The 26,386-nt window shown below is 40.1% G+C and overlaps 1 protein-coding gene across 1 annotated transcript in view; it reads right to left on the minus strand.

The window, feature by feature from the left end:
• Positions 1-26,030, minus strand: part of LUZP2 (leucine zipper protein 2) — a 296,852-nt gene extending 270,822 nt beyond the window's left edge. Inside the window, exon 1 of the mRNA XM_006094778.3 lies at positions 25,869-26,030. Coding sequence (XP_006094840.1) covers positions 25,869-25,930 — 62 coding nt within the window. The 5' untranslated portion in view covers positions 25,931-26,030. The remainder of the gene's footprint in view (positions 1-25,868) is intronic.
• Positions 26,031-26,386: the final 356 nt, after the last annotated feature.

Raw genomic sequence — 26,386 nt, forward strand, 5'->3', positions numbered from 1 at the left:
ATATATCATTCAGCACATGGACCAAGTGTTTACCAATGAGTTCGTTATGCAGGACAAAAAGAAGTCTAAGGCTAAGATCTTGTCCGCAAAGGACTTTCAGACTAACTGATGAGCCTCCACCTTGCTCACATATTCAGGATTTGCTTACAGATGCACTTAGGCTTCACAGCTATATTGATATCTTTGTACTGTATATTAGATGAGTGAAACAGATTTCTTTCAGAAAAATATGTATGTATAAACCCTACAATATGAGAGAGAGACTTGATAAAGAGTCAGTTTTTAGAATTAGGTTAGTAAAAACATATGAATATTTATGCCAATTATTATTCACCATTTTATAACACAAAGTGTTATAAGTTTGTTCTGTGTTTAAAGGCATTATTATTAAAGGTTTGTGCTTTATCAAGAAAGCTTTATCATGTGCTTTATCACGAACAGGTGGATAAAAAAGTTGTCAGAGGAGAGGGGGCTTTGGGGGCTGGGTGAAAAAGGTAAAGAGATTAAGAAGTACACATTGGTAGTTACAGAATAGTCACAGGGGTGTGGATTGCAGCGCAGGGAACATACTCCATGCTGTGATGGCTGTGTGTGGGGCCAGGTGGGTGCTTGAAGCATCAAGGGGACCACATTGTGGGGTGCATGATTTTCTAGCCACTGTGCTGTGCATCTAAAGTTAATATAGAGTGGTGTTGAATGCGAGCTCTAATTGAAAATGAAAATAATAAAAAAGAAAAAACATTAGTATCTATCTCAAATGAATTTGTATGTCTTTGCAATGACAATACTGGAACCTTAGTGTATTTTTCAACCTCTTATAGATTTAACTAATATGAGTTTTCTTCTTTGCTGATTTATTTTGGGGGTTTGCTGACAAAACTTATGTTTCTGACCCTTCAAAGGTATGACTCTTGACTAACTGCAGCATTCAGGCTTCCCAAATCTAGTGTGGCCCAGGCTTCAGTTCTTGTATAGTGTAATTTATGTTTGCCCATACTTCATGGTACCCTTTTCTTCCTCCCCCCACCCCCGAAAAAGGATACTTAGCCCTAGCTGGTTTTGCTCCGTGGATAGAGCATCGGCCTGTGGACTGAGGGTCCTGGGTTTGATTCTGGTCAAGGGCACATGCCTGGGATGCAGGTTCAATCCCCAGCAGGGGGTGTGCAGGAGGCAGCTGCTCAGTGATTCTCTCTCATCATTGATGTTTCTTTCTCTCTCCCTCTCTCTTCCTCTCTGAAATCAATAAAAATATATTTGGGGAAAAAAGGGGTACTTGAACACAGGAAAATGTATGAGAGAGACAAGACCACATTTCACAATCCCTTTTCCAGCAGTAAAATTTCCATTAACTATTACTCAGCAACTTATTGCATTTTAAATTTGCACACAAAGATTCTTCTGTGCAAGCACAGTAATCTTGCAGTCATTTCTTTTTAATTACACGCATGCTTCCTCTGGACAAAAAACACAAAAGTCACACCTGATTTCTGCGGCAGAGAGTGCTTCAACGTGATGTTCAAATGCAATCACAGACATAAATATTCATTCCAGTCATTTTTCAATTCTACCTCCCCTTCATATTGATAACAGTCCCATTTCTGAACATTCTTTTTGGTCATACACTAGTGAGTTTTCAAATAGATAACATTTTTTTGGTAAATTGTGATTCATTTAATTCTGTTGGTAATAATTCTATTGCATCTTGACAGCTGCGTGTATAAGCTCCAAAATCCAAAATCCTCCCATTAAAATTCTTCAGAATTAAAGATCCTAGATATTAGACATTTTATGCATGATTTTGCTACTTTAAAGTCATACAACTATGAAGCTTCTGAAACCTGGTTATAAACTAAGGTAACTAATGAAACTAAAAAAGTGAGATAATGAAAGCAAAGTATTTATAACTTCCTGACAACAGTAGTTGCTGTTGCTGTTGTTATATTGAGTTAGTAGAGAAGAGCAAAGACACATCCTGGGCCTGTGCTGTCAATGTTTCTTTGTCTAAAGCTTGGCTCAAATGCAAAAGTCCCTGATAATTATGTTCACTCACAAATTAATAAACAAAAATGGACCCAAATATCTTCTTGGAAAAAGTGAAATTGTTTTGTTTTTATTCTTATTCAGAAAATGCATATTGTTACTATAAAATAACCATATTGAGGTAATGATGCTTTACTAAAATATGAAGTACAACTTCTCATGTGGCACAGAATAAATAAATAAAATTCCCTCCCCACAGCAAAAGACATGAGAAGACAGGAAGTTCTGGTAAATGTGCAGAGCTGCCTCCTGAAACTGTATCCTGGGTGGAGGTAAACCCCTTCCCCACTTCCCCAAGGACTTTCCACAGGTAAAGTTTTAGAGAGAGAATAAGTCTGCTCTTCTAATATGTTCATAATTGAATCCTAATTCTGAAAATCTTATGCTTCCTTTTCTTGTGTTCTTATTGGCTAGCTTTGAACTGGGAACAAATAGCGGGAAGAATAAGAAGAGAACAATTCAATAGGTTTGCATTAAGACCTACGATCATCTTCTGACATTTCAATCTTCAACTTAATATTCTCACGACTAAAAGTATCAGGGACACTCTATATACATTCCCTTTAATATTTTTAGCCATTTCTCTTAGATTTGTTTCAAGGAGCAAAAGGCTGCACACTTCTCTTACCTTTTTTGAGGTAAAATATCTCTTGCTAACCTTCTATTCCTAGAATTTCCCTGACTTATTCCAAACATCTAAATCTAAGAACCTAGTTGCCTACTCAAATTGTTATCTCTTATATAAAAGTCTCATGGCCATCAAACCATAATGCCATCACAACCAAATAAGCAGCGGTTCTCATGGCAGGCGGGATGCAAGCTACAAGTGGTGGAGGGTGGGGCATGAGCTACCAGTGGCAGAGAGCAATGAGCGACGGAAGGGTGGGGCGGCCAGCTGAGGCAAGTGGAAGAGCTACTCTTGCACAATTTCGTGTGCACTGAGCCTCTAGTTCAATTATATTAGTTATGGGTGGGGCTCCCTTTAGCAGAGCTGGAAGCCAGATTCAAACATCCTTATGCCTGAATTCAGGTTTCACCAGTGACTAGCTGACAAGATGAAGCAAGTCTCTTACCTAAGCATTAGTATACTCACCTATGTATCATGTGTTAAATTAATTAAATTAGGCAAAATAGATTAAATGAGGTAATAGCTACCACTTAAGTGCTGTCTAATCATTCCCTATTATTATTTATTACTTAATTCATTTATAAAATATTTTTAATTAAGGGTCTGTTAATCCCTCCATTTCAAAGAATTGTTTCCTCTTCAACATTTCATTTTATTTCTCAAGTCAGCAGAGCCTTAATGGATAAAAAGTTTTAATTAGCCTGCATTTCAAAAACATTTCCTGGGAATATGTCATTTTAAAAACCAAATGATGAAGGAAATTGTTATTTTATGGAATGGAAATTATTTTCTCAGCAATAAAAAGACAGGACTTGATACAATTAAAAACAGCCTCTTACATACCATAAGTGTTAGACATAAATAATTTTATCTTTCTCCAGACACAACATGGAAATAACCTTACGTAGTAACATAAAGTCATTTTTCAATAAATCAAGATTAAAATATCTTATTACATAAAACTATCTGATAAATCTAACTTTGTTAACTGGATTTTCTCAAATAATTAAATTTACTTGCAAGTGTTGTGACAGATGCCCTCTTTGAAATGGTTTATATTTTTGGAATCATTGTTTAGACATGTAAGAAAAAATAAGTGTGAAATTGAAGAAATGGTAGAAAGTTTTAACATAAAAGTTGATATTCACATATAGTAGTCTTAACCTTTCACAATAATTCTTCAGACAGTGAACCGCAATTTTCAAATAAGATTTCATTTATATATTTCAATTTAGAACACAGATAACATAATTTTAAAAAATACTATGTATAGTTGCATAGGAAGAATTACAAGAGAAAAATAATATAAATGACAACAAGAAATTATCAAGCCTGGAAAAGCAAAAGGCCACACAGAGAGCTTTGGAGCATTGATTGCATTACAGTGCTCATTCCACCTTGAGTGGTTACAGAAGTTCATATTCACCTAAGACTTACTCTCATTCCATAGAAACAGCCTCAGGTTTTGCATTCACTTCCATAATGGGATGGTAAAGAAAGTAGCATATTACTCTTGTGTAAGTGTCAGGTGTTTTAGATCTGTATTCTGTTCAAAATAAACAAACAAAAAAATTCAACAGTTCACTCCAAATCACACTAGCAATGTGGAAGACTGGGATTCAATCCCAGGTGGATCAACCTCTGCCTTAGGTCAATTTTCCTAAAAGTAAAGCTAAGATAGACCTTCTTTGGAAATTAATATACCAGGATGAGTGAGTACTTTCAAATGAAGGTGTGGATAGAATGTGATAGGTCAAAAAAGTTCAGCAAGGAAGAGGTCACAGCAGAAGACAGCTTCACCTGGTCCCTAGGGAAGCTCTGGAGTGCAAATTGCACCACAGAGGTAAACTCCCACTGAGGCAGGAGGCCTTCTGATGTTACCTGCATATCAATCATACACATGGGTGACTCTAGGGGTGGGGTACAGAGCACCAGGAAGTTGGGGGACAGGGAGATCACGTAGGGAGATGGTGTATAATACCTGAGGAGGGGTTGAAACCTAATTAAGCACAGGGGAATGAGATTGGGGATGGGGAGAGAGAATACATCAATACCCTGAGGCAGAGAAAGGAACCCTGTTATGGTAGGTTAGAGATGGGAGGTGTTGCTGAGAGGATAAAACCCAGGGCTAAGGGAAGAATCTCAATATGCTCAGAGCTATTTTTGTGGAATTAGGCACTTGTCAGCCATTGCAGATGGGGGCACTCCTAGTGAAGAGAATCTGGACCAGGCTCCAAGAAGACCTACTACAATCTCTAAAATCCAGTATACTGTGTCACATCTTCCTATAACTATTCTACATGCTAATCTATACTAATAAAAGCAATTTGCACTACATGCTAATCTATACTAATAAAAGCCTAGGTGGCCCTCGCGTGGCGCCCTCGTGCAACGCCCTCACATCATCATAAGATGGCCACCCCCATGTTATCACAAGATGGCTGCCCCCACATCATCACAAGATGGCCACCACAAGATGGCCAGCAGGGGAGGGCAGTTGTGGGTGATCAGGCCAGTAGGGGAGGGCAGTTGCGGGTGAACAGGCTGGCAGGGGAGGGCAGTTGGGGTCATCAGGCTGGCAGGGGAGCAGTTAGGCGTCAATCAGTTAGGAGCAATCAGGCAGGCAGGCAAGTGGTTAGGAGCCAGCAGTCCCAGATTGTGAGAGGGACATCCCCCAAGGGGTCCCAGATTGGAAAGGGTGCAGGCTGGGCTGAGGGACAACCCCCCAGTGCATGAATTTTGTGCACTGGGCCTCTAGTATATCGAATATTTGACTGAACTGATATGCGATCAACTCCCTAGAACACCAGTTCTCTATGTCATTTCCCCTGCTTGCTGCATTCTTTCTAATTCTATCCTTCTCTTATGGAGATAGGAATTTAACCTTGAGGACTTTTTGGCCCACCTATACCCCGAGAGATCATAATCCCCACCCTGATACAGGCAAGATTTTATAGTTATTACACAATGTTATACAAGGCTGGAAATATAGTGCACGGACATGGTGTGTGTGTGTGTGTGTGTGTGTGTGTGTGTGTGTGTGTAGTGCCTGCTCACAGGCAGATCTGTCCCACTTATTAGTTAACCCAATGAAGTGCCATACTCATATTGTGAAATTATAAAAATGCGTTTGTAGACAGTGACAATACATTAGCTACAATACATTGATTATATATAAACTCAATGTAGAATTTGCTTGGGCTCCTCAAGTGATACAAAATTCATTTACATGATATTTTAGCCCAAATTTATATAACCATAAGGAGGGAATATTTTTTTAGTATAGAAGATGGGCAAATTGCCCATCTATTTTTTATACTCTTTACTTATAAGCCATGATTTTGAATTTTATTATTATTATTTATTATTTAATCTTAGTTATGTTATACACTACTGTTATCTTCTAGAAATATGTTTTCCAAGCAGAATTTTTGCCTGAATACTTCCCTCTAAGTGTTGAAACCCATAGAAAAGTCTTTTACTTCTATGACATCTTCTACAACTCTCTCCTCTCTATTCCTAGAGGTGGGGAAATTTACTCTTCTGTTTGGACATTTGGTCTCACTCACATTCTACCAAGGGTCCATCTAATGTGTCTGGGCTTGCAAACACTTAACATTATTTCTTGGCATATATTAGCTTATTAGTAAATATTAGTTGATTCAATTTAAATATCCTTACTTGCTATAAAACCAGTGAATTGCCAAGATATTACTCTTTTGTCATTTATAGCTCGGGGTCCTTGGGTCCAGGAGACTAAACCTCTCTTTCAGGAAGACAGTAAGTTATGAATGATGTGGCCTCCCCAGCATCACCATCCACTTCCCTCTTCTCACTTAACACATCCTGGGCTACTGGGCACAGTATGCAATTCCATAGTCTACTCCAGTATGAATGCACTTCCCCTCCAACAGAGGCCCTGGGTCAAAGGGTTAATTTCCAAGAATTTATGACAGGCTTCTGGGCTCTGGTCTCTGCCCACAAATCTGGGCAACAGCAAAGAATCAACCTCCCAGCATCTTTCATTGCTCTTCACTTCAGAGCTCAAGTCAGTAGAAAGTCTTAATGATAGTGATTGTTCACTATAACTTTTCGCCTTATACTTAACTAGAGGCCTGATTCACGAAAATTCGTGCAAGAGTAGGCCTTCCTCCCCCCAGCTACCAGCACTGGCTTCCCTCTGGCACCCGCGACCTGGGCTTCCCTCCTCTGGCTGCAGGCTGGCACCCGGGACCCAGACTGGCTTCCCTTGAGACTCTGGCAGGCACCCGGGACCCAGGCTGGCTTACCCTTTTATTATTATAGATAGTTCATTTACTCTCCTTTTTGGGATTTCTGATGCAAAGACATATAAAAATTCAGATCTTATGTTCAACCCTAAATGACTTCAGCAGGTCCCATCCAACCCTTGGTTTTGTGAATTTGGCTTTCCTCGAGCTATGCACTCCAACAGAACTATTCTCATTTGAGGAGCTTATTCTAACATCATTGCTTTCTCCAACACCAGAGGGGAAAGTTTTTATAAAAATTGCTTCCACCTCCCCCAAAAAGAAATAGTCCCTGTAATTAGTTTCATGTAATACTGCTGTGCTGTCATACCCTCACCCCACATCCTTGACAGTATCTTAACAATAGCAATAAATGAATGCAAAAATCTAACCACAGAATTATGTTAATAATTTTCTGTTTTCCATTGGTTTTTATTGATTTATGGAAGGAAGGGAGAGGGAGATAGAGAGAAACATCAATGATGAGAGAGAATTATTGATCAGCTGCCTCCTGAATGCCACCCACTGAGGATCATGCCCACAACCTGGGCATGTGCCCTGACCAGGAATTAAACTGTGGCCTCCTGGTTCATAGGTCGACACACAAACAGTGAGCCACACTGGCTGGGTGTTAATAATTTTCTTTACATGAAAAGCAAAACTTCAACTGGTTTCATGTAAAGATATCACCATACCATTGCCTGCAAAGTGAAATTCATAATCATCTAGTTGCAAATTGGGCTATTGGGAGGCAGGGGCATACCCTTACAATGCATTTTTCCTTAATACCATAGCATGCCTTCCTCATTCCATGCTTCAGTCTGATAGGCCTATCCTCTTCTTAGTACCCCTCAAATGTGGAGGCAGCTTATTTGTTTAGGGTCACTTATTCTGCATCTATTCTTCTCATGTTACTATAACTTCAGTTTCACTATGAATGAGGAATAAGAGACTCATCATCATCATCTATTTATCTCCCTCTTTCTGTTAATATGTCTTGTAGGTACTTTTTATTGCCAGAAAAAAATTATATATATATAATTTTTACACACACACACACACACACACACACACCAGAAAACAGTCACTGTCTGCATTTAGTGGGAGACTTCTCTTTCACTGATCCGGACTCTTCCCAAAACTGTAGCTCAGTATCAATGATGCACTACAGTCAACTATTTATGGGCACCATTGCTCACCACTATCCTTAAAACATGCTGTTTTTCAGAGGTCTGTTTTGTGTGTGTGTTTTTCCCCTGGATGAGCAACTTACTACAAATCCTGACGATGCTTGCACAATGTACAATACTTGCAACACACCAAAACACTAAATCAGTACCATTCTCACTTGGTCTTCCACTTAGCATTCTGTCTGGCAGAACTTATTTTCCCAGCCTATCACTTTAATCACTTATTTCAAATAAACACTCTCTTACACTCAGTGTCTGAAAGGTTAAAGGTAGACAAAAGCTGGTGGTTTCCTGAAAGAGCAATTCATGCTTTTCTACCAGATTTTTGCCTTTGCTTGATACTAATTAGATTCATCCACGAAATTCCCTGGTACAACCTAGACTTCAGAATCAAAGTCTAGGGCCCAAACCCTTGCCCTGAAAATTACTGCAGATATAAGAGATGATATACAGAGAGCAGGCACAGACAAAACCATATGGGTTGTATTATACAGGTCTTGAGCATATTAAAGAAAATAGTCTTCACACTTCAAATTCTTTTAAGAGACAGTCATAATAGAAACACAATTTAAAAGTGGCTATTGATGAATTTATGTGTTCCTAATATCTAAAAATATTGTAAGACATAATGTTGCTCCAGGACAAATCTCTTCATTGCTACAATGATGATAAAAATAAAAATAAAATGTCATACCAATGATTTCTACAAAATTATGACTACCTTATAACTCTGAAGATTTTCTTGTATGCATAGATGCTTCCAGCTCAGACATGAGCAAATCTTTTTTTAACTCAAAAGCAGCAAAAGTGACTTCACTTTTTATTTGACATTTTAACAATTATAATTTTCATTCATTTATCTCTCAGAGAAGTTTGTGATTTTTACCTGAATATATTAACCAAGGAAAAAGACTGTAAGTCTCAGTCTCCCTTTTATCTGGGTACAGCCATTCTACTAAGGCTAGCAAATGAGCAGTATTTGTAAAAGAAATTTGCTGTCTTAAAGGATGACCTGAGCTTCAGTAGTCCTCTTGGGCCATAACAAGTAAAGACCTCAGCAGAGCAAAGAGCTGGAAAGAGCCTGGGTCACTGCTGACAGTCTGAACTTGACTACTTGGCACAGTGGTCATAGTGCCTCAGGTCCATAACACTCTTAGGGGTCCACAAATTAAATTATTCAAAAATAATATTATATGTATTTAACCCAAAAGTTTAAGATATTAAGATATAACATGCAATACTTATCCTATCTAATAATAGACAAACATGGTAATTAACCATACCTCCACTACACTTCCCATTGGCTAATCAGGGTGATATGCAAATTAACTGCCAACCAAGATGGCGGCCAGCAGCCATGCAGCTGAAGCGAACATGAGGCTTGGTTGCCCTGGCAATGGAGAAAGCCAAGGTTCCCCGCCTGCCACGGCCCGGCTCTGAGCTCCGGATGCAAAATTGTTTCAATTATAGAAGCTAAACAAACCCCAGATACCTGCTTTCAGCCAGCCGGCCTATGAGCTGGAGCCGCAACAAAGTTTCAATTACAGAAGGTAAATAAATCCCAGAATAAAAAGAAAAAAGAAAAAAAGGAGAGACTGGGAGCTTCAGTTGCAGGCTTGGCCTGCCTGAAAACACCCCTCAGCCCCTCATCCAGACTGGCCAGGCACCCCATTGGGGACCCCCACCCTGAAGGGGGTGCGAGCAGCCTGAAAACAGCCATCAGCCCCTCATCCAGGCTGGCCAGGCACCCCAGTGGGGACCCCCACCCTGAAGGGGGTGCGGGCAGCCTGAAAACAGCCATCAGCCCCTCACCCAGGCTGGCCAGGCACCCAAGCGGGACCCCCACCCTGATCCGGGACACCCTTCAGGGCAAATCAGCAGGCCCCCACCCGTGCACCAGGCCTCTATCCTATATAGTAAAAGGGTAATATGCAAACTGACCCTAACAGCAGAATGACTGGGAATGACTGGTCATTATGACACACACTGACCACCAGGGTGCAGATGCTCAATGCAGGAGCTGCCCTCTGGTGGTCAGTGCGCTCTCACAGGGGGGAACTCTGCTCAGCCACAAGCCAGGCTGATGGCTGCCAGTATAGTGGTGGTGGTGGGAGCCTCTCCTGCCTCCTCAGCAGCGCTAAGGATGTCCGACTGCAGCTTAGGCCTGCTCCCCGCTGGCAAGTGGACATCCCCGAGGGCTGCCGGGCTGCCAGAGGAATGTCTGATTGCCAGCTTAGGCCCAATCCCCTGGGGAGCAGGCCTCAGCCAGCAGATGGTCATCCCCCGAGGGGTCCCAGACTGTGAGAGGGCACAGGCCGGGCTGAGGGACACCCCCCCACCAAGTGCACAAATTTTTTGTGCACTGGGCCTCTAGTATTAATATAAAAACAATCACAAATGTATAATTATTTTTATATACATACTTGAAAGAGGTAGGAGTTGATGGAGGTAAAAGTATCTCAGACCCAAAAAAGATGTAACACAGAAAGCTCTGCTTGCTGACTGTGGAGACAGAACCAGCCCTACATTACCTACCTCTGTGTATCTCTTATTTGAGAAAGAGATAAACTCATAGCTTGTTTAAGGCACTATAATCTGAAGTTTTCTGACACATCCAAGAAATTGAATCTTTAGGATCCAAACCGTGTCTGACAAAACATGCCAAATGCTGTATATGCATCTCTGCCTTTCATCCTGCCAGGCTGATGGTCTTGCTTCATCTTCCAAAACTGAAAACAAGGAGCAGGACAATCGAAAACCAGGTTGTTCTTAGCCACCAGACTCTGTCCTTTCCTTAAGACACAGGAACCAGCCAAAGGCATGCTACAGACGGCATTTTTATATTTCCCCAAAATAAATAGATTGAAACCCTGACCCTCCCTGGGATAAAATTAGGAGGTGGTGCCTTTGAGGGTGAAGCCCTTGTGATGAGATTAGTGCCCTGACAAAGAGAGACCCGAGAGTGTACTTCCTCTCTCTGTGCATTTCATCGAATAATGATGCAACAAGAAGAGGGCAGTCTCCAAACCAGGAAGAGGGCTCTCACCAGACACGTGATCTTGGACTCCCCAGCCTCCAGACTGTGAGAAATAAATGTTGCTTGCTTATGCCACCCAATCTCTGACTGTTACAGCAGCCCAAGCAGACTGAGACAAGGCAACCCTGCCTCCTTTATGCTCCAATTTTCTAAGTCCCGAGGTAACTTTGATACTGTGCAAGTGGAACTCAGAGGCCTGCATCTGAACCACCTAGTTGTAATTACTAACAATCTCTTTATCAATAAAGTGGGATTATTATTAATTGCTACCCAGGGCGATGTAAAATATAGGAGCATGTACAAAAATTTCAATGTAAAATTCTATAAAATGTCAGGTATTATGTCTCCATCACATGATGCCTAAACCCCACCAGCCTCTGAGTCTATCTTTGAGAATTCCTTTGGTATGATGTCAGTTGAGTAAAAGGTTACATAGGAAAAATGGATATATTATTAAATTTTCAGGTCCAGTTCCTCTTAGGGAGGAAAGTAAACAGATATGAATCACTTTAATGATAAGTGGAACCAAACTAACAGTAGTGTATTATAAAAACAAAATCTATTTTCAAGAATAAGTTCTCAGAGCACTGTAAAATATCTATGTGTAATATTTATGATTTATTAGGATATATTATAATGTGTACTGTGTAGTACACATTGTATACACACACATCTTCTATATATATATAAAAGCCAAGCGGCCCTTATGGTAGAACAACCAGAATGATCAGTTGCTATGATGCACACTGACCACCAGGGGGCAGACACTCAATGCAGGATCTGCCCCTGGTGGTCAGTGTACTCCCACCGCCCGAGTGCTGCTCAGCCAGAAGCCGGGCTCATGGCTGGCAAGTGCAGTTGCAGCAGAGGAGAATCTCCAGTGAACAGACTGCAGTCCCAGTGCCCAGGTGGTGGGGGTGTAGCTGGAATGACCATGGATCAGCCGCCGCCAGTCCCTGGAACTCTCCCTTCGGACCCTGTGGCTGCACTGCTCCCCTTACCTATTGCCCTCTGGGTTTCCGGATGCGGGCTCAGGAAAATCCCACAGAGGCACTTCACGCACATGCTGCCTGGGAGGCCCCCATCTTGAGAGTGAGTGCCAGTGAAGTCTAGCCCAATGACCAACACCCACATCTGTCCCTGGGCAAGCCCTTCACAACTCCCACCTACCACCTGGCCCCAGCCCCATCTCCTGGAAAGGTCAGTGTCCTGGCACCAAATACCCACTCCAGGATCCCTGCAGAGCACTGGTTGGCTCCGGTGGGTGGAGGGGCACCAGCCCAGCGGGTGCTGGCCAGACCTGTTCGGTTCAGGCAGCCCCACACTTGGGCGGGGAGTTGAGTGGAAAAATCACCCCCTATAACCTGCAGGTACAATCTGCTGCAAACAAATGCAGCATGGAACATTCATGCGTTCCTTGATACCAATGCCAGCCCCTTGGAACTCCCCCTCGGGCATCAGGGTCGCGTTCCACCCCTTAGTTATTGCTGTGTTCCTTTGGATGGAACCGAAATACTAAGAATGCACCTTAACCGGGACCACAATCGGCCTCTCTCTTCTTCCTTCCTACCACCTCCAGCTGCTACTTCCAAGCTGGACCGGTCCCCACATCTAGAGAGAGTCCTGGAAAAAGTGAGAAAAGCCCAATCCAAAGAGCGGGTCTCCCACCTGTGTCCGTGGCTGAGCCCATTGCACCCTTCCCAGGCCTGGCCAGCATCCGGGCTCCCATGTGCCCCACGGTTCCCCAGGTTGCACCCACGGATGGTGGCTCCCAAGGATGGCCAACCCCCCAGTGGTGCTGGTACCTGGCCCTGATGATGCCCACACCTCAGTCAGAACTTGCCGGGAGGCACATACCCCATAACCCTACAGGTACAATCCCTGGGGAACAGATGAAGCACGTACACTTGGAGTAACCGGGATGAGCCTGATATCGCCACCAGGCTCCTGGAACTCTGTCTTGGGCATCGAGATCAAATGTCATCCCTTACCAATTGCCCCAGAGCTACAGAGGAAGGCAGCAATATAAAAATGGCCACAAGGTGGCAACTGACAATAGGGGTAAAAGTCAGAGAGATGGATCTGAAGTGTGGGGGCATGGGAGAGGGAACACCCCCACCCTCCAAGATCCCCAACCTTGTATTGTTCACCTTGGAGTGTCTCTTATCCAACTCTGAGCGATGGAAAGTATCCAGCACGGCCCAAGGTGTCCACCGGGGACCTTCCGGCCTGCAAAGCACAACCCTGGCCACAGAAGAGACATTTGGAAATATTTTTTTCAGGAAGCTGTGGGGAGGAGGACAGACTCCCCACGTGACTTCCCCATTCCTCACTGGGACATGGAAATTCCCCAGGCATGCGGTGCAGGCTCCTGATTTCCTTTCAATGTGCAGAAATCCATGCACTGGGCCACTAGTATGTACATAAACATACATACATATACATTATATAAATATAGACATATATTTATATGTTAATTATTGAGACATTAAATCAAGCCATATTTTTTTAGATTTCAATTTTGAGATGAATGTGTCAGCCTATAAATGGGTTAAATCTTGAACAGAGATATGACTATACCGTACTTTGTACTTCACAGTGCCATCTTCTGACTACCATTGGAAGTGCAATTTCAGTAAAAGTAGTTAAAGCTCCTAAAACCTCTGGCTGCCATTAACATCATCATTGTTATTATTACTAATTATTATTATCGTTAAGTCAATCTTCAAAATAGATTGAGTTCAAATGATTTGTTTTTCACATCCACAAAACAAAAGGTGACACTATTTATGACATGGGGATGTTGTGAGGGTTTCCACACAAATGGGGCATAAAGTTAAAGTGTACCGGACCCCATGGCTCACGCAGCCATGTGTATGTATGACACAAGTCATGTTTTTACACTAGTCGGCATGTGGTTCTCAGCATCTCCTTTGTTTCTGAGTTACTTCCCAAGTGCCTGACACCACACATGTTGATGTTCACTGATGGTCTGAGGATCCTCATCTGGAGGCTTATGCTTATTAAATCATGGGTTCAGATTCTACCTCTACCTTTTGGTAATTTTATGACCTTAGACATTTTAACTTTTCCAATCCTTAGCATCCTAATCTATAAAGCACCTTCATGAGTATGGAAAAAATTAAATGAAGTAACGTGAGAGAATTGTGTAGTAAAATTCATACACATGGAAAACAAACAATAACCTTGAACTACTGTGATGCATTTTAAAAATTAAATTATGAGCCCAAGCAGTTGAGATAGTTACCTGGGATCACAAAGGGGGAAGGTGCTGAGGTGCAATTAGCATGCAGGTCAGTCTGATTGCTACCACAGTTCAAGTTTGGATGTTAACTGGAGCCAGGCAGCAGAACATTTAGTTCACTGGTGCGTCTTTGGAAAACAACACCCATTAAAAAAGACATTATACAAATATAAGGTCATTATCTTGCACAATAAAAATAAAATAAATATTATTTTAGTTAGAACTTTAAAGATAGGATTTTCTGGTTGTGAACTTAGAACATACCTGACAGGAAGTTACATTTTTCTTTCCTTCTCTCACTGAATACATCAGAACCTACTAATGAGGCTGACACACAGGCTGACACTGGCTCATTCCAGTGCTTTATATCACACACTAGGAGGCGCTATAGCATAGTAATTATGAGCATGGGCTCTCTTCCTAGTTGCCTTAGTCTCCATACATATAAAATGGAGGCAACATCGTTAAAACCACCTCAGAAGTTCATTGTGAGGACTAATCTGGCTTAAGGTATTATAAAGTTGTTAGCAATTATTTATTATCATATAATCTTTTGATTCCTTTCTTCGTTATTCCTTTCTTTGTTTTGGCTGGCATAGTTGCACATTCTGTTTAATAGAGAAAGTTAATTGAGAAAATTTGTTTTCCACACAACGCCAAACCAACAGCTGCAAATGGGAAAGAGTGGAGGACGGCAAATCAAAACGTTTATTTTTACAAGGCTAAATGTTACTTCTACTTGGTCTGAAGACTCAGATTTCCTGCCCTAGGTAGGAAACAACAAGCATTTACTTAGCCTTGGTTTTCATTGCCTCTTTTCATACAACTTGAAGTGATGAACTTGAGGTGGAAGATGGGGTTAAGTTTCATTCTTTTCAGTGTATCTGTAGATGTCACCTTGCTGTCAAGTGTTTTCCAAATAGAGGATGCCTCTGATATAGCCATGTAATATAGTGCTATATCACTTAATTCATTTGAGCATTTTCCAGCCTTTTGCAGAAAGGTACACAAGGCAGAGAATTATTTTTATGTGACTTGAATGATAAATGCAGCCTGAAACATGGCAAGATACTCATTTATTAAATTTATTTATATTCGTTGAAAATAGCTGTGATATTTGCCAGAACATCACGATTATTTCAAGCTCCTGGCTTCCGCTGCAATTAGTATGCTGAGTAAATGCCAAAGAGATCAAGGTGTTCTAGACTCCAGAGTTCTTAAATATTGAAGCCGGGGTTTCCAAGCTTTCATGTACATCAGAAGCATCGGATTTCACATTAAATAAAAATTATTTGGCTCCTTCCTCAAAGAATCTAATTAATATATTTAGGATAGAGACCAGAAAGTTGCTTTTATTTTTTAAAAATTTCTTTATTGATTAAGGTATTACATATGTGTCCTTATCCCCCCATTACCCTCCCACTCATGCTCTCAGCCCCCTGTTGTCTGTGTCCTGTGTCCATTGGTTAGGCTTATATGCATGCATACAAGTCCTTTGGTTGATCTCTCCCCCTTACCACCACCCTCCCCTACCTTCTTTCTGAGGTTTGACGTTCTGATCGATGGTTCTCTGTCTCTGGATCTATAAATATTCTGGGTTATTCTCATTTAGGTACACTGAGATATACTTTGAGAGACAATTATCTGAGGAGAGATATATGATTTCTAAAAAGAAATATTGAATTAACTGGTAGACTTTTGTATTCATGGTAAAGGTTTCAGTTTGGCTGGTCATAAAAATAATGAATTTCCTTGGATGATTTATTTTTAAGAATGCATTTATGTAGTTATTTGCCCACATGGTTTTGCTTCAGCATTCTTATTTGTATTATACATTATTATTTTTCTTTAGAGTATATTTGTACAGAGATTAGTTTCTGTAAACAGTGCTATAGTTGCCTTCAGAAAGCAATTCTCAGAAAAAAAAGCTAGGATCTGACCACTTTCCAGCTGGGAGAATATAGGCTAATCATTTAATGTGTCCAAAACTCAGTCTCCTAGTGATAAAACATATATAAGTGTAATGTATGGCAAGGAGGCAACGGGCAAGTGACAATAAGCATCTAGCGTACTTCCAGGGCAAGAATTAGTCCTCAAAAATATTGGCTGAACCTGTAGCTTACATGTTGTAGAAAAGGACTGAATGAAATGAAGATCTACACAAAATGCTCCAAAGAGATTCAATATCGTTCAATATTTTCCTAAATTGTAGTGTCAGGAAAAGAACAGTTTGTCCCCATTTTTTATGTGAACTTCTTATTTGCAGAATGAGCTCACATTTCACTTCGTGGCATCCAAAGGAAGAAGCTACTCGCTCTTAACAATATAAAGCTTCCTCCACCATTTCTGCTTCTTGCCAAGATGTCACTTCAATTTTTCATGCATTTTCCTGTTTCTTTTATAATCCAGAGCATTTCCCCTCTCTTTCCTGACCCATACTAAGGGTTTCGTTTACTGCAAAAACTAGCAATGAGTGGCTGCAAGCATTAGAAAAAGAAAATTAAAAACTATAAACAGGGAAGCTAATATTGGGGAACTTTCCTTTCCACTCTTACCACCTCTGCCCAATCACACAGCATTTAAAGAGGCCCTTCTTCTCTACAATTCTGTGGAGATCATGACCACCCTCACTCTACAATAAGACCACTTAAATATAAAAGTCCAGAACCCTTGACATGTCAAAAGGCTTGTCGGTGTTTATGATGTCTAAGTTTAAGATATATCTCTTTGGTCCTGCCATCTTTAGGTATTCTTGAAAAATTAACCTTCTTTAAAAGCATTAATTTGATATTATAGCAATATAATCATAACCGTATTTAATGTTTAACCAGATTAAGCAACATAATTTGGAGCTCTCAGATTCAAAATGGAAGCTAGGTTAGGTCATACAGGTTTTTGTTCTGCTTGTTTGTTTTGAGGATATTACAAGGTGTTTAAATCAGTACTCCCACCTAGGATTGCTTAGGATGACCCAGAGTTGGCTTTTCCATTGGCCTTGAATTACCTGCATGAACTTGAAGGGGGGAAAATATTATGTTTTAAACACTATTCTTTGTATACACTAGTTTATTCAATCCTCTTGAAAAAATCTGAGTCACTGTTATCACATCTTTATTGATGAGAATAAAAGTGGCTAAGACATGTTAATTGACATTTCCAGGTCATGTAGCTAGTGAGGAAGATTCAAAGTCAGCTTGATGCCATATTCTTTGGATTTAACCCAGGTGACAGGGTAAACATTTCCTGTAGCCCTGCCTACCCCATCAATCAGCTACTCACTGAGTAAGTGCTTCTGGATGCTCAGAGTTCTGTTTTGAATCAGAGTCTGAAGGGCCATAAATTAGAAACCCTCATAACCCTCTTGAGGAAAGACAGGAGAAAGTCACATCCCCTGTGGGAACTTGAGATGAAAGCTGCCCCAGAATCTGCACTAGCTTTTGCCAATACCATAACTCAGCTGCAGGGACTACTTTGAAAGGCAGCAAGTCCTTGCATGATTTTTGTTCCACCCACCCCCCACTTTTTTTTTCTAAGAACCGTTCACTGGGCTCAATTCTCCCCCGCCCTTGCCTCCAAAAGCATCTTATCAGAAAATAAACCACAATTTTATTATTTTGGCTGTACCAGTCAAGAACTTTGAAATTCATTTATTTTTATTTAAAAAATATAAATATGTTTTAGTGATTTCAGAGAGGAAGGGAGAGGGAGAGTGAGATGGAAACATCACTGATAAAAGAGAATCACTGATCTGTTGCCTCTTGCATACCCCACACTGGGGATCAAGTCCACAACCTGACTGGGAATCTGGGTTCAGATTAAATTATGAAGTCTGAAGTCTCCAGATGAAGATCCTCAGACCATCAGTGAACCAAACTGTGACCTCCTGGTTCATAGGTTGACGCTCAACCACTTAACCATGCCGGCTGGGCTTGATTTTTTAATAAAATAACTAAATTAAGTATTGATTGCTTCAGGTGTCTAATATAAAAGCAACAAACCAAACTGTCATTTCTACGTAAAGTAATAGGTAATATGTCTTAGGATATCCTGAGAGATAACTGTACAGTTATGTGCATGCACGAAGATAGAATTTAAGTATATTTTTTCAACCTTAAGTGTTGGATATTATTACTTTTCAATTTATAGATGAGAAACTTAAGTTTCAGAGTGGTTAATAAACCTATTTAAAGGCAATGAACTTATAATATGTACAAGTAAGGTGAAATCTATGACCAACTAAACCTAAACAAATGTTATATAACTATAAATTACTCATAGGCCATAATGAAAATATAGAGATATGTAAGGCAAATGAAAAATAATGTCACTATACATTAAAGCTAGAAGTGAACATATTTAGAATCTCATCTTTGTAAGCTAGTCAAGTATGCTGCCCATTGCACAATACCACACAGCTGTAGCATAGACTTAATAGGAAAGAAATATTTAAGCAAGTGTCTAGCCAGGAAATGTATAGGAAATAGTTTCAAGGATAAAGATTCCAAAGCACCAAACATATCTTACAGTATAATTTAAGACCAACAGGAACCATTATAGGTGTATCTCTTGAGAGGTAAACTCTATGCAAAGATGAGAACTCATTAATGACTCTGATCTGGGGTTTGAAAATGACCTAGCATCTTTTTTTAGGCCAGCCAACTCTTCCACAAGCAACTGAACACAGGTGAACAAACGGTGTTCAACAATTATAATTCCCTTTGATAATAGCCTATTGTACTATCTTAATTACATTACATGTGGTCGGAGAATTAGTTTTAAAATTACTTTATACTCTACAATAATTAGACTAGCTCTGAATATATTGTAGGCGCCAACTATACAAATGTGGCTTGACTGCAGAAGAGCTATATCATGGAGAACAGTCACATGATAGAACAGAAAATGTATTAGGGCACCTTCTGGGTTCTGGTTTTGACTGATTTCTGTGGACTTAGATAAAGTATCAGTCATTCTGGACCTCAGTTTTTTTCACCTCCAAAATAAAGGGTCTTGGACTAGAACGAAACCATGTAAGTACACTCAAAGAGATTAAAACATTCCAAAGCAACACCAAAAAACATCAGACATAATGATATCACAGTCTATAGTATAACCATGTCTCATAGTGTTTATAAGGTCATTATTAGAGCATGATTTACTTGGTTGACCTTCAGTTTATATCTGAATGGGAGGCTTAAGTATTTCTTTGCCTCCTATAATCATGAAGCAAAGTTCTGAGATATCTCAGTAAAAATGTGTCCTTTATCTGATGCAAACATAATATGTTCTATGCCTTTTATTTCCCCTAAGAAGCAAATTATACCTGTGCTATGATCCACTAGATTGACAAATGTTATCACACATTCATACACACAGTAATCTGTGGCAAAAACATATTTTTTTCATGCAGTAACTAGCATTTCATGGCACAGTTATGCATAGTTTGTGATAAAGTATGTCAAAACTAATTGAGATTAGATGGCCTCTAAAGTTATTTTCAAAACTGGGTTAGTATAAAGTCCCTTTTATGTGATGATTCTGAAGACATATAACAAACAGTTGGGTTTCTTCCATGTCGGTGGTTCTCAAATTGTTCTCAATAGTAGGAAGAAAATCTCAATGTTACCTTTTTTTTGCCTTTAATTTTTCTAAATGTCTGTATCTCTTAAAGATTGCTCATACTTGATGAAATCCATTAGCAAGTAGAAAATAAAGTTATAGACACTTTCCACCAACTCTGCCTATGTAGTTTGAAAGCATCCATTCCTATTCATTGACACCTGTGCTTAGGACTTTGATTTGATATTATGATTGATGCAATTAAGTGGAATTAAATTTGAAAAATATATACATGTAGCTAAATATACACTTTTGTGCTAAATCACATTCCACGTGATTAAGTTAAATATTGCAGTTTTTCATGGTGTTCACCAAAGTACACAGAGCATCCAAGCATTTGCGAACAAAACACTTTCGAATCAGCCTCTTTACCAGGTAATCCTCCCTACTTCTCCTGCTTCCTGACTTCTTTGCTAACGTTTTCTCTTATTTTGGATGATGACTGTGATTCTTGTTAATTTGGGGCCGTCCAATTGATTTGTATCCAAGTTTTCATTTATTCTGCTATGTCCAGATCATTCACAGATACAAAGATTTTATGAAAATGGTAATAACCCTATAGTAATAGCTGCACAGACTGACTCTGTTAAGCACTCCCTGTGTTCCAGGGAATATGGTAAACTCCTTTTCTAAATGATCTCATGCAGTCTTTACCACACCTTCTCAAGTAATTTCTATGAGTAGTTTTATTTTCAACATGAGAAAACTGGATAGAGAGTGTAAGCAGTGTACCTAATACTACATAACCTGCAAGCATTGTACAATATTAAGGTCAATTATAAAATATCATTTCTCTCATTGTCTTTGGAAAACAGAAATTACTTCTGATACTCTTTAATTGGCATTATTCACTCTTTCATACTTAGAACTTTGTTTATGACAAGTATATTATATGATGCTACATAGAAGGATGTTTTTGTAACTCCTTGTTTTGTTTCTGAAGCTTTGTCTTATCTGTCCAGTTAAACGTTTGACTAATAGTCTGAATTTGGAAATATTCTAATCTGATATTATATTTGAATAAAGTTTATCTTTAAAAAACATTTGTTATTATTTATCCAATTTTGTCTTATACATAATCATTTCTCTACATGACTTGATTATGGGAACATGCACTTGCAACTAATATATTATTTTATTGTCCTCATGCCTTATGCAATAGCTGACTCATTGAAGGCATGCTTAATACATGATAATGAAAACATCAAAGATATCTTTAAAGATTATAAAGACAAATTAAAATGGATTTTTTTTATTTTCCAGAGAATAAAACTTTGCATTGAACATTATCTCTGTAATTAGGTTACTTAAATTGCTTAGCCCTATTTATTAAAGGGATTTTCCTCTAGAAGTCAGTGAAAAACAGGCACACACATATCTCTTTCTCTAACACACACACACACACACACACACACACACACACCAGAAGCATTCTCATAACACACACGAGAAAACATCATTTCATTAGAACCACATACCCCTCAGCACTTTCAGTAACTTTTGCTTCCTGGTTGGTAGGTCAAGTTCTTTCTTTCAATTCCATAGAGAGTGGTCTGTACAATCAAACCGTACATAGTTGAGGTGTCCCTTTCATTAGTCATAAGGGAAATTTAATCTACAAAGATAATACCCAAGTAAGCCATTTAAAAAAAAAACTACTATTGGAAATAGGCAACTAAGGTCCAAAATTGAAATTTGAAAAGTCAAAACAGTTGCTTCTTAATATCTTCTTAACCTACAAAAGACATTTCTCTAACTCTATTACACAGAATGGTAATTCCTATCACAAAGGAATATGCATGGGGTCAGATTAAAGGTGTTTGTGTGTGGCAACACTCACTATGGGCAGGGCTTGGGAAAATAATTCCACATGACATAGACCAGCTTGGGGGAGTTAACACAAGAACGTCTCCTACACCAAATGTATATGCTTAAAAATAAAAATGGTTGGGACTTACTGTGTCTTATTGTGGTGCTTACCCTATGTATCACATTGATTCTCAGGAGGATTAAAGCACAGAGCAAATCATCTTCAATATATAATAGTCCCTAAAAATAGATTCCAAAGTAAACATGTGGTATGGCTGCTGATCAGAGGGCCCAGTAGAGACCTATAAGGTGACTCCTATTGGGAGGACTTTAACCGACCATCTGCTTAAAGTTCTCCCTCGATGGAAAACCACCAGAAGTCAGTAGACCTTCACTCCTCCCCTGCCATGCTTCTCTCCCCATTAAGCCATTTAAAACTCAATAAACCAAAGGCATGAAGAGTAGAATCACAGCATAAAGGAACAGAGGTTCAGCAGTCTAAAGCACAAGGCTTCTCTGGCACTCCATGAGTCCCTTTTCACCAAGAACTTCTAAAGATTTTTCCACCCTACCATTCCTTTCACTACCTGTACGACTTCTTTCTGAAGTGAATTGCTGGCTGCCTTGGAATTGCAATTTATTCTCTACAGAATGAGGCTATTTAAAAAGTACAGTCATTTTACTCTGAAGCTTAATAACCAACACGTTTGTTTTCTTTGAGCACATTTATTTGTGCACAGGTTAAATGTGTTTCTGTATTAACTACATTATTTTTAACATTAACTTAAATTTTCTGAATTTAAATGTATGTTCTAAACAGAGGAGACAAAACACCAGAAAATTAAACTGCTCTTTTTAATTCTATGGAGTTTATCAGTAAAATAAATAATTCTTGGCTATTGTGGAAGGTGAACAGTTAGCTTACTTTAAGGGCAAATAAAGTAACTGTGATTGGGCGGGGGCATTGATATTCTTCACTATGGGTAAAATATGGAAGTTTTGTGATGGGGGTGCGGGAAGAGATTAACCACAAAACAGTAATGCATATATGCATTACCTATGGACACAGAAAATAGGGTGGTGAAGGCTTGTGGTGGGGTGGGAACTGGGTGGAGGGGGCAATGGGGAAGGAAAGGGGGACATTTGTAATACTCTCAACAATAAAGACTTTTTAAAAATGTGTTGACGGAAATAGGTTGTGAAATCCAGTTTTGAAAAGAACAAAAAATTAAATGTTTGCATCATCTAGTACTGATTCTTCAAATATCTCATTGGAAAATAAAGTATGTAACTAAATTTTTAAAAAAGTTGGAATGAATAAACACAAACAGAAAGATATTCAAAAATTCACATTTAAAAGGCAGAATTATTTAGAGTTTTCATTTGTGTGGATAGAATACTATTATATAATAACTCTCTAATTGCCTCATTTGTTTTAGTGCACACATTCCTGTATTTTAAAACAGAACCAAACTTTAAACCTTGTGGAAAGATAATAGCAAGGTATTAAAGAGCTAGGCCCAGAGAAAGAGATGTTGAAACATACATTTTTTTTTTTTTGCATCAAGAGTCTCAGATCTACATTTCTCACACTTGAAAAAGAACTTGACAAAGACAAATGATAAAGACTATAGGAGAATCTAGCAAGAGCCACACCCTGCTACTAATGCATTCGACACAGTCTAAGTATGTGAATTGCCATTTGCTTCACAAACAGGACCACGGACTAAGAAACTAAGTTGACAGAAGTCTTTGGCTAGAAAATTCACTGTCACAGGTGGCCATGGCTGAGCTACACTGTTTGTCTCAGCAGGATAATGAACTCACCTCTCCTAATGCCACTGTTCTCACAAACCTGCGCAGCTTGGGTTCTAACTTGTACATTAACCATATGTCTACAACAACTCTTCAATGTTGCAAAGAGCATGGCCTTCTGTTACAGCCCATGAAAACATAATCTCTTCTTGCAAAATGACATGCTAACAGTACCTCATTCATTTTTTTTTTAATTTTCACACTGTTAGGAGGTCATCTGGGTACCCAATAAAATAATTGCTACTGAGTAATCACAATAACAAGATATGCCATTGATTACAAAAAAACTTTCACTTACTTAAGTCCACCATGCTCTTTTTGTGGAGTAAGCAAAAAGGAAAATTTAAAGACCTGTCACAATTTTCAAATACAACCAGCACTGAAGAAGTTTCATATCTAAAGTAAACTAGAAATGACTAATTCAAATATTTGTTATAATAAATGTGTTGACTATGTTTTAAAATGTATCCTTAAAAATTATAACTTTCATAAAAGGGATGGAGATAATTCTTTGTCTTTCTACTATATAACCAATGTTAAAACTTTGGAAGCTAGAGACTTAAGAGCTTTGTAAGCTACTTAAATTGCAGCATCCTTAAAAATCAAATGTACTTTTGGAACACTACACATTTCAGTGTCTTTAAAATCACTTTAGATTGTTTAAATATTTATTATTTTATGTATATGTTGAGAGGCATCTTTGAGAATTACCATTTTTCTAGAAGACTTCACAAGTAATTATTAAACCAGAACACAGAAGTTCAGAGTAAACAGCAAGACACTGCAAAGACTAACTGTGATGCTCAATTTGCATTGAGTTGTTTACAGCTAGCCACAAATATTCAAATGAGCTCTGTAATTGGAGCAAAATATCATAATACTGGGCAGCACCTGTGATTTTAAAAGCATCTTACATTTTGTGAACTGAAATGACCAGCAACCCTCAGAGAAAATAAAGACTACACTAATTCTATTATAGTCACCTGGGCTTGTTTACAAGAAAAGACTAAGTTCATCAACTATTGGGGCTAAATCTAACCGTCCTCACACTAAAAGGAAAGTTTGGTAACAGGAGCTTTCAAGAGGATGTGTAGATTAGGAGTGGACGCAAACCTGTTTTACTGCCTTGATTTTTCCTAGATCATGAGTTTTCTTCATACATTTATTTTCAGATTTGGAGCTAATTCTTTTCTCCCTTTCATTTTCCATCAGATACACAATCAGATAATGTTTCCATTCACATAGATTTGGAAAGAGCCTCATTCTGTGGGGCGTATTTTATTTTTCAGTAGCCAAGGGAGAGAAGTTGCTGCCAATCGGATGTGAAGGGCATGCGGAATAAAGGCTGAGTCTTGGGCAAAGAAACAGTCCACACTTGTGCTGCTCTTGTGGCAGGAGAATGCCAGCCCATCACCAACTCCGGGACTTGATGAACAGCGGCAAGTCACAAAAGTCTTTTCAATCACTTCATTTTAAACCTCCATTCAAAATAGCTCCTCTGTGCTGGGACTTAAAGCCCCATTGAGGGTCAGCGATGGAGTACAGCGATGTTTCTGAGGAGGGTCTCTACATCAGCACTCTGAGAGTGTCTTCTAACTTTTAATCTCCTCCTGTGCTCCTTAATCAGACCCCATCACAGACATCCAAATGAAAATGCCTCCCACTAAGTCTATGCAAGACGTTACAACAGGCCATTCCACAAGTCAGGAACTTTTGTGCAAGGCATACCATCTTCTGGGATTAATCTCCGCCCCCCCCCCTCCCCCTAGTTCCCTGTATCTTAAAATCACACACACACTTGAGGGATAAGGAAGCTCTGTGACTATTAAGGCCGCTCCAATGTGAAGGCACTGCCTGGTGCCAGTTCCCTCCTGGTCTCTCTGTGCCCTTTATTGTGGTTGGTTACTGCGTGCTATCTTTTGCTATTACTAGGGCTGGAGGGAACCCGTCTTTAGAAGGGAAAGCTGTTGGTCCTCTCACAGGGGGTAATACTGAGACTTTAAGGACTGGGATAACTAGAAAAGGGCTTTGCTCTCCTCCCAGGATTTCAGAACCCTAAAAATAGAGGGACCCTCCAACTTAGGCAGGCGATGCAAACAGCTCCTGGGTCTGTCCTTGGCCCCCACAGGTGAACTGCAGTCGGACCAACCTACCAGCAGCGCCCTTCGGTTCAGGTCCCTCCGGCTCCTGGACTCACCTGGTGCTGAGGACCAGCGCCGGCAGGAGAGGCAGCAAGTAGTGAGCTGCGCTGAATTTCATGCTGTCGCCGGCCGGGGTCCTTCTTCCCTCGCTGGCTTTGCTCTCCCTCCTTCTCCCGGTCCTGTCTCTCGTTGGTCCCAGGCTTTGTCCCCGGCCAACGATAAGCCCTCTCCAGCAGCAGACAGACAAACGGACAGATGCCTCTCCAGGCAGGCACGGAGAGCAGGGAGTATCTTTGGGAGTGATGTCACCAGCGGCGAGTCGAGCCCTGCCCGGGATTGTTCGCGCGGCACCACCGCTCCGGAGCCCGGAGGACGCGCTGTCACTCGCGCTGGAGGCGGCGCGGGAGAGGGAGGAGGTGCCCAGCGATGGCCCCGCACGCTCCGGTCAGCGGGCCGCGCTCACCCCTCTGCACAGCCGCCCGGGGCTGATCATTTATCCCTGCTTTCCTGGAAGATGGGGAGGGGAGGGGCGGGACGGGGAGGGGTAGAGGAGAAGTCTAATTTGCCAGTAATT

This window comes from Myotis lucifugus, unplaced genomic scaffold, assembly GCF_000147115.1.
Source record: "Myotis lucifugus unplaced genomic scaffold, Myoluc2.0 scaffold_143, whole genome shotgun sequence".
Lineage (NCBI taxonomy): Eukaryota > Metazoa > Chordata > Mammalia > Chiroptera > Vespertilionidae > Myotis > Myotis lucifugus.